Source organism: Heptranchias perlo, chromosome 27, assembly GCF_035084215.1.
Source record: "Heptranchias perlo isolate sHepPer1 chromosome 27, sHepPer1.hap1, whole genome shotgun sequence".
In the NCBI taxonomy this organism is placed as follows: Eukaryota; Metazoa; Chordata; class Chondrichthyes; order Hexanchiformes; family Hexanchidae; genus Heptranchias; species Heptranchias perlo.
The window spans coordinates 38,113,146-38,126,948 of NC_090351.1; the positions used below are offsets into that span (position 1 = coordinate 38,113,146).

The 13,803-nt window shown below is 45.8% G+C and overlaps 1 protein-coding gene across 1 annotated transcript; it reads left to right on the forward strand.

Annotated features, from left to right (window-relative positions):
• Positions 1 to 8,110: 8,110 nt before the first annotated feature.
• On the forward strand, positions 8,111 to 12,929 carry inka2 (inka box actin regulator 2). Its single transcript, XM_068007867.1, has 2 exons — positions 8,111 to 8,325; positions 10,769 to 12,929. The coding sequence occupies exons 1-2, from the start codon at positions 8,290 to 8,292 to the stop codon at positions 11,831 to 11,833; spliced, it is 1,101 nt and encodes a 366-aa protein (XP_067863968.1). The 5' UTR covers positions 8,111 to 8,289; the 3' UTR covers positions 11,834 to 12,929.
• Positions 12,930 to 13,803: the final 874 nt, after the last annotated feature.

The window sequence follows — 13,803 nt, forward strand, 5'->3', positions numbered from 1 at the left end:
TTTAGAAATGCAAGTTGTTGTTAATAAATAAATGTTATTACTTAGCATTCCCGGCACGGAGCTTTCCGAGGTGAGAGTGCGTATTGGGAATTGGAATGTGGAGGCCAACTCTCTAATTCGCAGTCTGCCCGATTTTCCTTTTAACGGTGGCAAATCGAGTGCGCTGACCTCTGCACTTAACTGCCCGAAACGGCCTCCCCATAGTGGAAAGCTCTGTGCAGTGAGCGCTAAATTGTAACATGTACGTCTGAGTGCCTTTGCAAATCATTTTCACTCTTTAGGATCAAAAATTCACCGCTAACACCGCCAGCATTGGACAGACAGTACAACGGCGGATTTGAGCGTTAACAGTTTGAGCTTATCCCAGTCCCCTTGCCTCATGTAAAGAGATGACAGTTTCCACCTCCACATGATTCAGATGAATCCTGCAGCTTTTACTTGCTGCCGCCCTAGGGGTTGCCAACTCTGGTTGGATGTGTTCCTGGAAGTTTCATGCCATGACTTCCCACCTCGAACTACCTCGCCCCCGCACTCCAGCCATTGGTCCGTCCTCCTGGCGCACTGTCTCCCCACGCTAATTGGAACAGACTCTTTGTTACCCAATTGGGTTGATGAAACTGTTAGTGAAACGGTCTTTTTTTCCCCGTCACTATATATTTTTACAACTAATAAATGAAAATATTCAAAGAAAATTTTAAAAAACACAATTTTATTTATTGCCCCTATTATTTTTCTCCTGGGTTTTTGCTGGTAGCAGTGTCCGAAGATTTATCTTCAATTCCTGGAGACTCCAGGACAATCCTGGAGGGTTGGCAACCCTACACCGCGCTGAGTTAGTGTAGCCCAGGTCAAACGTTAACCCCAGTTACAGTAAATGGCTCACTGGCAAGTATGTTGCATGTCCACTATGTCTCCTGCTATTCTGGAAGATGGAGCACAGATACATGCCGACTATCAGCATTACTGGCACACCTCAATGCTGCCCACCTCCCATGCCCTCTGCATCCTGTCCCGCTCCTGAGCCTCGTGGCTAGTGTACAGGACACGACCTGGTTCTTTTCTTCCTGCACTCCCAGTGCTCGTGGCCCCAGTTGAGAATGAGAGTATACAGTGGCAATGCAGGGCATTAGTGTTGGGAGCAGGCGGAGAGATGAAGAAGGGCATATCTGGTGCATTAACCACTGGACTCAGGAAGAAGCCTGGATGAGCGGCAAGGGATGGCCAGATAGCATCATAAAGGGAGAGGGTGCAATGAATGGGTGAGGAGCGGTGAGCGAACGCCAATGAAAGAGGGGCAGAGTGGATAGCAGTGAAGAAAAAATGGAAGAGTGGGAGAAGAGTACTGACATCACTGAAACAAATTCTCTGGTCACGTATCTCATTGTGCTTGTCCTTTCTGTGCACAAATTGGCTGCCATGTTTCCCTACATTACAACAGTGACTACACTTCAAAGTACTTCATTGGCTGTAAAGCAGTTTGGGACTTCTTGTGGTTGTGAAAGGCACGATAGAAATGCAAGACTTTCTTTCTTTAAAAACATTCAGAGCCCTTCCGCACCCCAACTCCCCCCTCCCCCCCCCGACCCCCGCGCCCATTAAAAGATTCCACGGAGCTGTTTGAAGAAGAGCAGCAGAGTTTTCCAGTCTCCTGGCATTAACATTTATCCCTCAACCAACCTCACTACTCAGATTAGCTGGTTATTTATTTCATCGCTGTTTGTGCGACCTTGCTCAGTGCCAATTTGCCCACAAAACAATAGTGACTACACTTCAAAAGCACTTCATTGGCTATGAAGCGATTTGGGATTCCACGAGGATGTAAAAGGCACTCTAGAAATGCAAGTTCTTTCTTATCTGAATAAGGTCTTCTTTGTTTGGAAATATGGCCTTTGATTCAGAGAGTTAAAACATAGCAAAACGAATCTAAGCCCCTTTACTCAGGCAGCGTGAACCAGAACCAGTTCAAATGTCGCGTCCTCATTCCCACAGACCTGGTGAGTTGTTTCTATTTGCTCTTGTGGGGTATATCTTGTACCAGTGCAAAGAAAGAGCATCTTCACCGATGCAAAGATCATCAGTCGGGAGCAAAGTTGCCAAATAGGTGGGCATGTCGGGTTTTGTCAAGTAGGGTGCGGCTTGTCTCTAATCTAGTCCCTCCTCACTTCAGCTTTACACCCACTGCAGTCTAGCTACAGTACAAGGGGAAGCTGGATAAGTACATGAGGGAGAAAGGAATAGAAGGATAGACTGATAGGGTGGGATGAAGTAAAGTGGGAGGAGGCTCGTGTGGAGCATAAACACCGGCATGGACCAGTTGGGGTCGAACGGCCAGTTTCTCTGCTGTAGATTCTACGTAATTCCATGTAAGCATTTCTGTTTACAGATGATTAGAATTTCAGGGCAGTTCATCCAAGAGACTGCTGTCACACACTCTCATCTACTTTACCTCAGCATCAATTACAATGCAGGTTAGAGGTCAACAAGAGGTGGTGAGTGAAATGATGGGTTGCCTTAGAAATGCCGCAATATTCATTAGGCCGTGAATGGGGTGATTTATTGTACAATTTTCCGGTTCACGTAACTTCATCTTTGAACAAAGAATTCATTAATAAACCGGCAACTTGTCCATTATTATGCAAACAGAACAATCAATAACCATCTTATTTGACACGCAATTCATTACTAAACAGCCTTTGTATGGCACAACAAGATTTGTTCTAATTCATTAATGAGAGAATTATACTGGCGTTTTCAAAAATTTAATTTCAGTGCCGGGAATTTATTTTGTAAATGGCGTACCGTGTCTGGATGAGGGATCACAATCTCCTTCACTATCTGTTGGGCACATTTCAGTTCCCCATACTTCCTTTCCTCTACAATCTTCAGGCTCAGACTTTTAAAACTCAAGCTTGGAATGACCTAATTGCTCGGCGTCAGCCGTGGTTCAGTGGGTAGCACTCTTGTCTATGAGTTAGAAGGTTGTGGGTTCACAGTCCCACTCCAGAGACTTAAGAACAAACATTAGGTTGACAGTCCAGTGCCAGTACCGAGGGAGTGCTGCACTGTCAGAGGTGGCGTCTTTTTGGATAAGACGTTAAATCGAGGCCCCGTCTGCCCTCTCAGGTGGATAGAAAAGATTCCACGGCACTGTTTTTGAAGAGGAGCAGGGAAGTTTTCCCTAGTGTCCTGACCAATAATTATCCCTCAATCACATTGCTGTTTGTGGGATCTTGCTGTGTGCGAATCAGCTGCTGCGTTTTCTACATTACAACAGTGACTACACTTCAAAAGGACTTCATTGGCTGTTAAGCGCTTTGGGACGTCCTGAGATGGTGAAAGGCGCTATATAAATGCAAGTCTTTCTTTCTTTGTACTTCTTTACTCTTTTCAATCCTGGTGACGTCCAGCGTTGTGGACCTTGACCCTTCACTGTGGAAAATCGTTGTCTGGCACAGGGCTACGAGGAAAGAGCAGGGGAGTGGGACTAGTTGGATAGCTCTTTCAAAGAGCCAGCACAGGCACGATGGGCCGAATGGCCTCCTTCTGTGCTATATGATTCTATTCTATGATTTTTATAGCTAATAAATGAAAACTTATTTAAAACACTGTCTAACAATGCCACAGTAGTTTGTGCATGGATTGGAACCAATTTAAGAATTCCGGTGTGATTTTTCTGTCCTTTATGTCTGGTGGAGAGTCTAGAACTAGGGGACATAGTCTCAGGATAAGGGGTCGGACATTTAGGACTGAGATAAGGAGGAATTTCTTCACTCAGAGCGTTGTGAATATTTGGAATTCTCTACCTCAGAGGGCTGTGGATGCTGAGTCATTGATTACATTCAAGACTGGGATCAATAGATTTTTGGACTATAAGGGAATCAAGGGATATGGGGATCGGGCGGGAAAGTGGAGTTGAGGTTGAAGATCAGCCATGATCTTATTGGATGGCAGAGCAGACTCGAGGAGCCGTATGGCTGACTCCTGCTGCTATTTCTTATGTTCTTATGTTAAAATGAAAAAAAAAAAGTTTTTTTAATGCTTGTATATTTTTCTCATGGGTTTGCTTGCCGCAGTGTCCTCGAGTTTAATCTTTAATTTCTGGAGACTCCAGGACAATACTGGAGGGTTGGGAGCCCTAGTCCACACACGCACACGGACTATCAACCAGGGATCGCTGGACTGCGACCAGTGCTTAGTTCCAGGTACTTCAGACCCTCTTCCAGCGAGCTGAGAGTAACGAGGAGCAAAATCACTTTGGAATAAAAGACAGACGCCAGACGTAAAGGACAGAAATAACACATGTTACTCACTGGAATTCTTAAATTACTTCCAATCCATGCACAAACGACTGCGGGGTTGTTAGACAGTGTTTTAAAACAGTATGAAGATAGCAATGTAAACAGAAATGTAGGTTAATGCAGCCTCTCCCTCGAGGGCAGATTGCTTCAACTATTGTGCCAGTAAAAAGGTTAACCCTTAGGGAACTAGAAAAAAAAAATGAAAGACTTGCATTTATATAGTGCCTTTCACAACCTCAGGACGTCCCAAAGCTCTTCACAGCCAATGAAGTACTTTCGAAATGCAGTCACTGTTGTAATGTAGGAAACGCGGCAGCCAATTTGCACACAGCAAGATCCCACAAACAGCAATGAGATAATTGACCAGATAACCTGTTTTTTTTAAGTCGTGTTGGTTGAGGGATAAATGTTGGCCAGGACACCGGGGAGACCTTCCCCGATCTTCTTCGAAAATACCGCCCTGAGATCTTTTACGTGCAACTGAGAGGCTAAATGGGGCCTTGGTTTAACGTGTCATCCAAAAGGACAGAAGTGAACCTTGGCTCAGTGGTAGCATTCTGAGGTTTTAAGGAGCGACTTAAAGGAGGAGCGAAAGGTAGAGAGGCGGAGAGGTTTAAGGAGGGAATTCCAGAGCTTAGGGCCTAGGCAGCTGAAGGCACGGCCGCCAACGGTGGAGCGAAGGAAATCGGGGATGCGCAAAAGGCCAGAATTGGAGGAGTGCAGAGATCTCGGAGGGTTGTAGAGGTGGAGGAGGTTACAGAGATAGGGAGGGGCGAGGCCCGTGGAGGGATTTGAACACAAGGATGGGAATTTTAAAATCGAGGCGTTGCCGGGCCGGGAGCCAATGTAGATCAGCGAGCACAAGGGGTGATGGGAGAACGGGACTTGGTGCGAGTTAGGATACGGGCAGCAGAGTTCTTGATGAACTCAACAGTCAAACTAATGAATTAAAATTGTTTGCGAAGCTGTGCTTCGGTCTGACACACAGGAGGAGCCGATTGTGAAGAGATTATAATAAGGAGACTTGCAGCTAACAAGACTCATTCATTATTAAAATACATTCAGTTACACTGACAGCAGTTGTCAAAAATTAATGTTCCATTCACTGTGAAATGTAATGGGTACTGAAATTTCAAGGATGGTTTAAAGCAAAATAATGATTATATCTCCCCTTTACTCATGCTAACACTGTTTCTGTGTATAGTACAGAATAAAGAGTATATTACATAGGATTACATAGAATTCACAGCACAGAAACAGGCCATTCGGCCCAACTGGTCTCTGCTAGCATTTATGCTCCATACTCCTCCTTACCCCATTATTCCTGATTATATTCCCCTTGTATTCAATGCAGAATGAGGAGTCTATAACCCTTTTACTGCTGATAACACTGACCCTGTGTACATAATAAAGGTCTAGTTATATTGAGGAATGATTCTGCTGTATTATGCCAGGTTCCTGTGGCTGTGGAATGCGTCCTGTTCACATTGGGCAGATACAATGGCACGGAAACAATGTGATGAGCCTTTGGAGGCTGGTGGATATGACAGCCTCAGGTCTTATATTGCTAATGGCGCCACTCTCCAGATAGGTCTGAAGGAGGAAGCAGTGTATCACATTTTACCTTTCAGTCCCATTGCCAAAGTTGGGATTGATAACAATGCCAGGATTGTAAAGTAATGACCTTTACTGCTCCTTTACTCTCAAAAATACCAAACCAAGTACACAAACATCCATTTTTGTTCTCTAGCAGCCCCATCAGTATAATCCTCTGGTAATTATCCTCAGGCGTCAGCTGTGGCTCAGTGGGTAGCACTCTTGTATCTGAGTCAGAAGGTTGTGGGTTCAAGTCCCACTCCAGAGGTGTAAGCACACAATCCAGGCTGGTACTCTAGTGCAGTATCAAGGGGGTGCTGTCTTTCAGTATGTGATATTAAACCTTCATTACAACAGTGAGGGCTCTTCATTGGCTATAAAGCACTTTTGGATGTTGTGAAAAGTCTTTCTTTTTTATTGGCACTCCAGTGATATGATGGCACGTAAGTGAAGCTCGTCCCAGGTACAGGAATGTTCGACACTGATGTTACGATGGTTTGGTGGGCACCCCGTGTTATTGGGTGTGGGGTGGGCTTTCTGCCTGATGCACTCTGCGTCTCTCAACCTGAGCCTGAGGTGCTGGCAGTGATCAGAGGCCAAGAAATGCCAGCACTTCACGGGCAGCCAGCCGCCCTTCACTCCTGGTACTTGCCGATTGGCCTCTGACCACCGATCCCCATGGTGTTCCCAGCATTCCATATGCTGCACAACTCATACCGCGCGCTCCATGCCGCGCACCTTGCACCTCACACCGCACGCTCCTCACCGCTCACCGCACGCCGTCCGCCCCGTGCTGCCCATCCCACACACACAGCGCACCACACACACACACCGCGCCACACACACCAGCACACACCGCGCCACATGCACCATGCCACACACACACACAACGCCACACACCGTGCACCACAAACACTGCACTACACACACCGCGCGCCACACACACCACACGCCACATACCTCACCCTGCGCACCTCATGCCGTGCGCCACACACCATAGGAACATAAGAACATAGGAACAGGAGTAGGCCATTCAGCCCCTCGTGCCTGCTCCGCCATTTGATAAGATCATGGCTGATCTATGATCTAGCTCCATATACCTGCCTTTGGCCCATATCCCTTAATACCTTTGGTTGGCAAAAAGCTATCTATCTCAGATTTAAATTTAGCAATTGAGCTAGTATCAATAAGAGAGTTCCAAACTTTTACAACACCATGCGCCACACACACACCACACACCACTGGGAACACGAGAGATATTTAAATGATGCTGCTGCAAGCTTCAGGCACGGGCCCCGGGCGCCTCTTTTTCTGTCTTCACCAATATGGCGGGCGGCGCATTTCCGGTGCGGAATGTGCGTGCAGGACGCCTGTCATATTGGATGCTTAGGCACCCATTTTGCACCTGTAAAGAAAGAACTTGCATTTATATAGCGCCTTTCGTGACCTCAGGACTTCCCAAAGTGCTTTACAGCCTGTTAACTACCTTTGAAGTGTAGTCACTGTTGTAAAGAGTAGCAAACGTAGCAGCCAATTTGCGCACAGCAAGATCCCACAACAGCAATGTGATAATGACCAGACCATCTGTTGGTTGAGGGATAATGAGGAGAACTCCAGGGCTCTTCTTCGAAATATCGCCGTGGGATCTTTTACGTCCACGTGAGACGGCGTTTAACATCTTATCCGAAAGATAGCACCTCCGACAGTGCAGCACTCCCCCCCCAAGTACTGCACTGGGGGAGTGTCAGCCGAGATATTGTGCTCAAGTCTCTGGAGTGGGACTTAAACCCACAAACCTGCCGACTGAGAGGCATCAGCGCTGCCACTGAGCCACGGCTGACACACATGTAAGAAATCAGCCGTGGGATTATAACCCCGGCATGAATCAAGGCCTTCTGTGCCAGAAGGAAGAAAACAATACTGGCAGAAAGTTAGCTCCATTTCAGATCTGTCGCTGGGGGGGGGGTGTGGATAGGGGATTGGCTCTGTTCAGGAAATTAAAAAACAATTATAATAATAATCAGCAGATAAAATGACTGCCAAGTCAGGAGGAGGAGGAAATAATAGAGGAATAAGACGTTGGAAAAAGCTGAGCAAATGATCAATAGGTCAATGCTGAGGGCAGGGTAACCGGATAGCAACTCGGCAAACACTTATACTGTACAGACGCGACCAAACATAACTGGGTCTCTGGAAAAAGGCAACCTCTCAATTGCATACCAGCCCTCCCATTCTGTCTTATCCAGACTCGCTGGCAGACACTATACTGGAAAAGGCAGCTCTGCCTTTTCCTGATGGACACGTGGAGTGTGTTAAATTCTTTCGGCAGCAGAATTTTAACCGTCTAACTTTTTTGTTTCGAACACGAGCCCACCCCCCCCACGATAAAGGGACCATGGACACCAGCTTGCGTCGTTTGAAACAAGAATTGGTAAGGTGTATTCGCTTGTTTGGGGGGGGGGGGTGTTTGTTTTGCATTTTTACACTTATCCGGGCGGTTGATGTGAAGTTATCCAGTATGCGCCGTGCAGGCGATACAATGAGCGTCTATTTATATATCAAACATTGGGCTATTGACTCCCTGTCTCCTTTATTTAATTACTGTGGGGGATAATGGATTGCGAGGAGGTGTTAGAATGTCGAAAATTGCAATCATCCCATCTGCTCCTGGATTAAACTGCAAATGAATATGAATTCTATTACAATTCTGCAAATGTAATTCATTTTCAGGATTATCCAGTCAAAATGGAAATCAGTGCATTTATAGCTCGTTAACAGTTGTCCTTTTTGGGAGGCGTGAGTTCCTTGTGTATAAATTAACACTCTGCAGGATTTCGCGTTACTTTTATTTTGTGTGTGTTGTATTTTTTTACTGGTGTGGTGTGGATGGGATCTAAAACAAGACCCCCCCTCGCCCCGCTACCCATTCCCTTCAGTGTCCTTATTTACATGAAGGTCAAGGGGTTGCATCAAAATCTAAAAGCCCACCCCAGATACTAGGGCTGAACATCGATAGGGAGCCAAACACGGACAATTAATCCTCTTCGGCGGGGGACTAAGGGAAGGGAGTGTAGCTCAGTTCTAAATTAAACTATTTTTTTTCAAGACTTGAGAGTTAGGACAATGACACGGGTCACTGAATTACAACCATGCAATAAATCCCATTTACATGGGATTCCGGAATTCTTACAAGCGTTTTCTTTTTTGCATCACATTCCGCACTCGTGCCAATTTTAAAAATTAAACTTCCCCATTGAAAATGATGTACACACGCTCTGTGATTCGCTTTTTGCACTCGGAATGAGAGCATTGGTGTGTAAATATTTTAATATCCTCGCTGTTTTCACTCTCAGCTGCTTACTGTGAATAACACTCCGTTCAAACGGGAGAAAACACACACAATTAAACTAGCAACCGCCCTCTTTGAATCACAGAAAAAGGTTCATCCCCCAACCCCCTTTTTAATTCGATTATGCGTCTTAATCCTGCCGTTTGCAAAATGCAGGGAACTCAAATAAAGTGTTCAGACAAAATATACCGGGTCTGTCCAGCCTGACAGCTCCTTCAGACTTAACCTGGAGTCACAGTCAAAGCTTTTAGAGATTCCAATAAACAAACAAAAAACAGGAAAAAGCAGCTTATTTGATTCATACAGAGGCAGACGCGCCTCTGTGAAATATTGATGTTTATTAAAGCCTTTTCATGTTATTCAGATTATTTTTGAAATGTTAGCACACACCTTGAGGTGCTGATTAACTGGATCAACCAAGCGACACCCATTCAACATATGGCCATCGTTTGATGGGCTTGTCTTTGTCACCAGATTCCTTGTCAATCAACAGTCCCTTATTAATAAAACACAACTCCTTTGAAAGGGGTTTTTTTACGTCTGGGGCTTGGCCCTGTGGAGGGGAAAAAAATAATGTATTGAACGAGGCATCTATTGTCAATGAAACAAGAGGTAAGATTATAAAAGGGAGAGGCTTTGTGTTGATGCTTTTTAATCCTGTTCAATAGGAGACTGAGTCTGTGTAAAGGATAACACAACTCCCACTAGTGTACACTGTATGTAAGAATGTATTAGTGACAGGGAGTGAGATGGACACCGAGTGTTGGGAGATTTTATATAAAGATGTATATGTGTTTAGCGAGAGGAGCATTTGAAAATATTCTTTACGATGGGATTCGATTGCAAATTTTTTACTTCGTGCAACGGTGCATTCTCATTTTTAATGACGATGGAATTGTTGCATTGAACTGATTTGTTCACAGGTTCAGGGCACTTTTTTGTGCGACTTTGCATCAAAGTTCGGTGCATTTCTTCAATGAAATTGAATTGGTGGTAGAGACATCTGCTGTTAGCTCGATCTCGATTAAACCACTCGAGGGAGGTCCGAAGCAGCAATCGGATCACAGACACGACCCCCTCCCAAAGAAAAAAACCCTAAAAGTTTAATTTTTAAATCTTATACTATGCCTGCACTTAAATATCTAGTAATATTACATAGTGGTGTTGCTTTTGGGAAATCATGTATCGTTAGAAAACAGTTTTAATGTACATTATATTTATATTAAGTGATGTATGTGCTTTGACTCACTGTGTAAGAGACAGTCTGTAAGTGTACTGAAATATTTAGGGCTTTGTTAATCCCTGCATACGTTTAGACAAATAAAACATGAATTTTTGTCTTTTATGTAAGTGCTTTAGGAAGGGAAGATAAGCAAAATGGTGTTGGGAAGTGGGGAGTAATCAAATGGACGTCTTGTGAAGATGATGTATAGCTCATTAGCAAATGGGGATGACATTGAGATGCTTTCAGTATATTCTGGTGATATAATGTGGCAGTGCTAATGGTGTAAATGTGCGTTGACAGCAATCTATGAAAGAGGCTGGAGATGGGCTGCAGGACCAGATGAATTGTATGATGGGCGCCCTCCAGGAGCTGAAACTTCTCCAAGTACAGACAGCTTTGGAGCAGTTGGAGATCTCAGGATGTCGGGGCCAAGCTTCATCCGTCATTAACCGTCAGCAACGCTTGAGAAATGGGAAAGAAGAATCCAAGAGCAGTCAGGGCTGGGCGGGCACCAGGCTGGAGAGGAATACCTGCAAGCCCAGCAGCAGCACAGTCCTTACATCGAGCCCCGCAACCTTTCCAGGGCACGCTGACAAGCCCATGGGCTCGTGGTTAGGAGAATATCTAAAGGAGGCTCCTTGTCAAGAGATGCAGTCAGTGGCCATATTACCCATGTCTCTTGAGCATCTCAAGGATGCACCATCGCCTGCTTCCTCCAGGGTGGACCTAGACCAGCAGACCCAGATGGATGTCCCACCAGAGGTCCACGACCTTCCTACTGCCAGCAAATCGGGCAGTAGGACAACCCAAGGTTGCGACGACCCCAATGACTGGACATCCTCTCTGCTCTCCCAAAGTAGAAATAGGCAGCCCCTCATTTTGGGAGACAACGTCTTCGCCGACTTGGTGGGCAACTGGTTGGACTTGCCTGAGTTGGAGAAGAAGCCCCATCCTGCCTCCGTGGAGGGAAGAGGTCAACATGACCAAGTCCCGGTCATCAGCAGAGCTCAGGAATTCCAGAAAAAATTGAACCTCACCGCCAATATCTTCAAGAAGCTCCTGAGAAGCGTTCGGCCGGACAAGGGCAAGGTGCTGAAGGAGAAACGAGGCCCGGCGCCAGCGAACAACCCGGGAGACCCCATCGCCAAGAGATCCACCAAGGGACCCAAACAGAAGGTGACTTTTTACTTTGCACTGCGGGGGAGTAGTACTCAGAGCAGCCGGGCTCAGGATGGCCGTGGGACCTGTTGCACCACGTTACAGGATGAAAAGAACCCAAAATCCACCAGCTGCACAAATAAACTGGTCCAGTCGGTGAACGAGAAACAGTCTCAGTTCGACTATAACACTGTGGTTTGGGTGTGATTTCAAATGTGAAAAGCTTAAAAAACAAAACAATGAATTGCACTTAATTTCCTTTTCATCCTTCAGACAATGGGATCGATATTGTTTACAGTACATTTTTTTAAATGGTTTCTTTTTGAATATTTGAATGCCAAGAGTGAAATGTGTCAAGGCTATTTAAAGGGGTATTTTCCAGATGAAACATGTTCAAACTTTTTTTTTCTGTTTGCCAAATTTTTGCATTAGGGCAACCTGCGTTGAAATGTGTCGTCCATATCTCAAATGGTACAGGTGGTTCCAACCACTCTCCCCCTTCAGCAACCGAGGCACAGTTCCTCGTTTATATGTTCCCAATGTCCCCCTTGCTCCTCTCCTGAAGGAGCTGGCACTTTCTGGGGCACAGTTCCTGGAAGTCCTCCAGCCCCCGACCCAAGTGACCATTCCTCACTCACGAGCAGCGCCGGATTATTTTGACCCCGGGACTTGTCGCTTGACAGGCCCCGACCCTGTCCTCGGCTGACGGTCACACAGCTGGAACCTTCTGGGTAACGATTGGGTTACCCCGACTGATTGTTTGCCCTTTCTAGCCCGGAGGCACTGAGCCCAACCACAGTGCCCCGCCTAACGCCCCAACTGAGATCATCTGAGTGCAGTGCAGACTTGAGACATGAGACCTTCCTGGACTGTATGGCTCAGTACTACAAAAAGAAGAGCTTCGCCCCTCCCCACCACGACCTCGCCTCCCCCGCTCCCTGTTTGCTCGTATTGAACAAGGTTCGTCTCTTGATTAACGTGCAAGTTTTAATTGACAGTTCAAGCCTATGTTTGTAAAAACAAGATGAGAGGACACTTTCTTAATGCCATAAGGTGGTACGACAGCTTCATCAGACGAGTGTGAATATTACGTGGCCTGTGAATGAGTTCAGGCGAAGCATCGGAATTTTGTTTTTATTTAGAATCTGATTTTGGTTGTTAATACCTGGATGTAGTAGAATAGTGACGTGTTACGCCAGATATTACCCATGGCCTGTTCAAGTCCTTTTAGTTGAGAATGTTCTACACTGGGACACAGAGCTAGAAGATTTAATAAATGTTGACAGTGCCCACATTGAAACAAGGCTGGTTGATTTTTAAGACATTCTATTATGAATCTGTTCCTGAGGATAATGTAATGCTTCGCTGAATGATGCTCCTGTTTGAAAACGTTTTCTCCCATGTGCTCGCTGACCTACATTGACTCCCGGTCTGGCAGCACCTCGATTTTAAAATTCTCATCCTTGTGTTCAAATCGCTCCATGAACTCGCCTCCTCCCTATCTCTGTGACCTCCTCCAGCCCTACAACCCTCCGAGATATCTGCGCTCCTCCAACTCTGACCTCTTGCGCATCCCCCACTCCCTTCGCCCCCACTATTGGCGGCCGTGTCTTCAGCCGCCTAGACCCTAAACGCTGGAATTCCCTCCTTAAACCTCTCGACCTCTCTCTCCTCCTTTAAGATGCTCCTTAAAACCTACCGCTTTGACCAAGCTTTTGGTCACCTGTCCTAATGTCTCCTTCTTTGGCTCGGTGTCAATTTTTGTCTGATTACACTCCTGTGAAGCGTCTTGAGCTGTTTTACTACGTTAAAGGCACTATATAAATGCAAGTTGCTGTTGTATTATCAGAAATTCAGACATGGAGCTCTCTGATCCCTTTGTCCCTGCTGCTCAGTGCTGGAAACACCAGTTCACAAAAATCTATCCCAGGTTCTCTTCCTAAGACTATAAATCAGTCGTAAAACCCAAGGTCCAGAGATGAGGCTGACTCAGAAATTCTTTTTAGGACTAAAATATCACTGGTCACGGAGGGGTCCGTGAGAGAAAATGAAGGAGAGTGGGAGGAGAGAAAGATTCAGCATTTACACGAGCCAAGTCCAGGGATGATGGAGAGGCTGGAAAAGCTGGGATTGTTCTCCTTAGAGCAGAGAAGGTTATGGGGAGATTTAATGGAGGT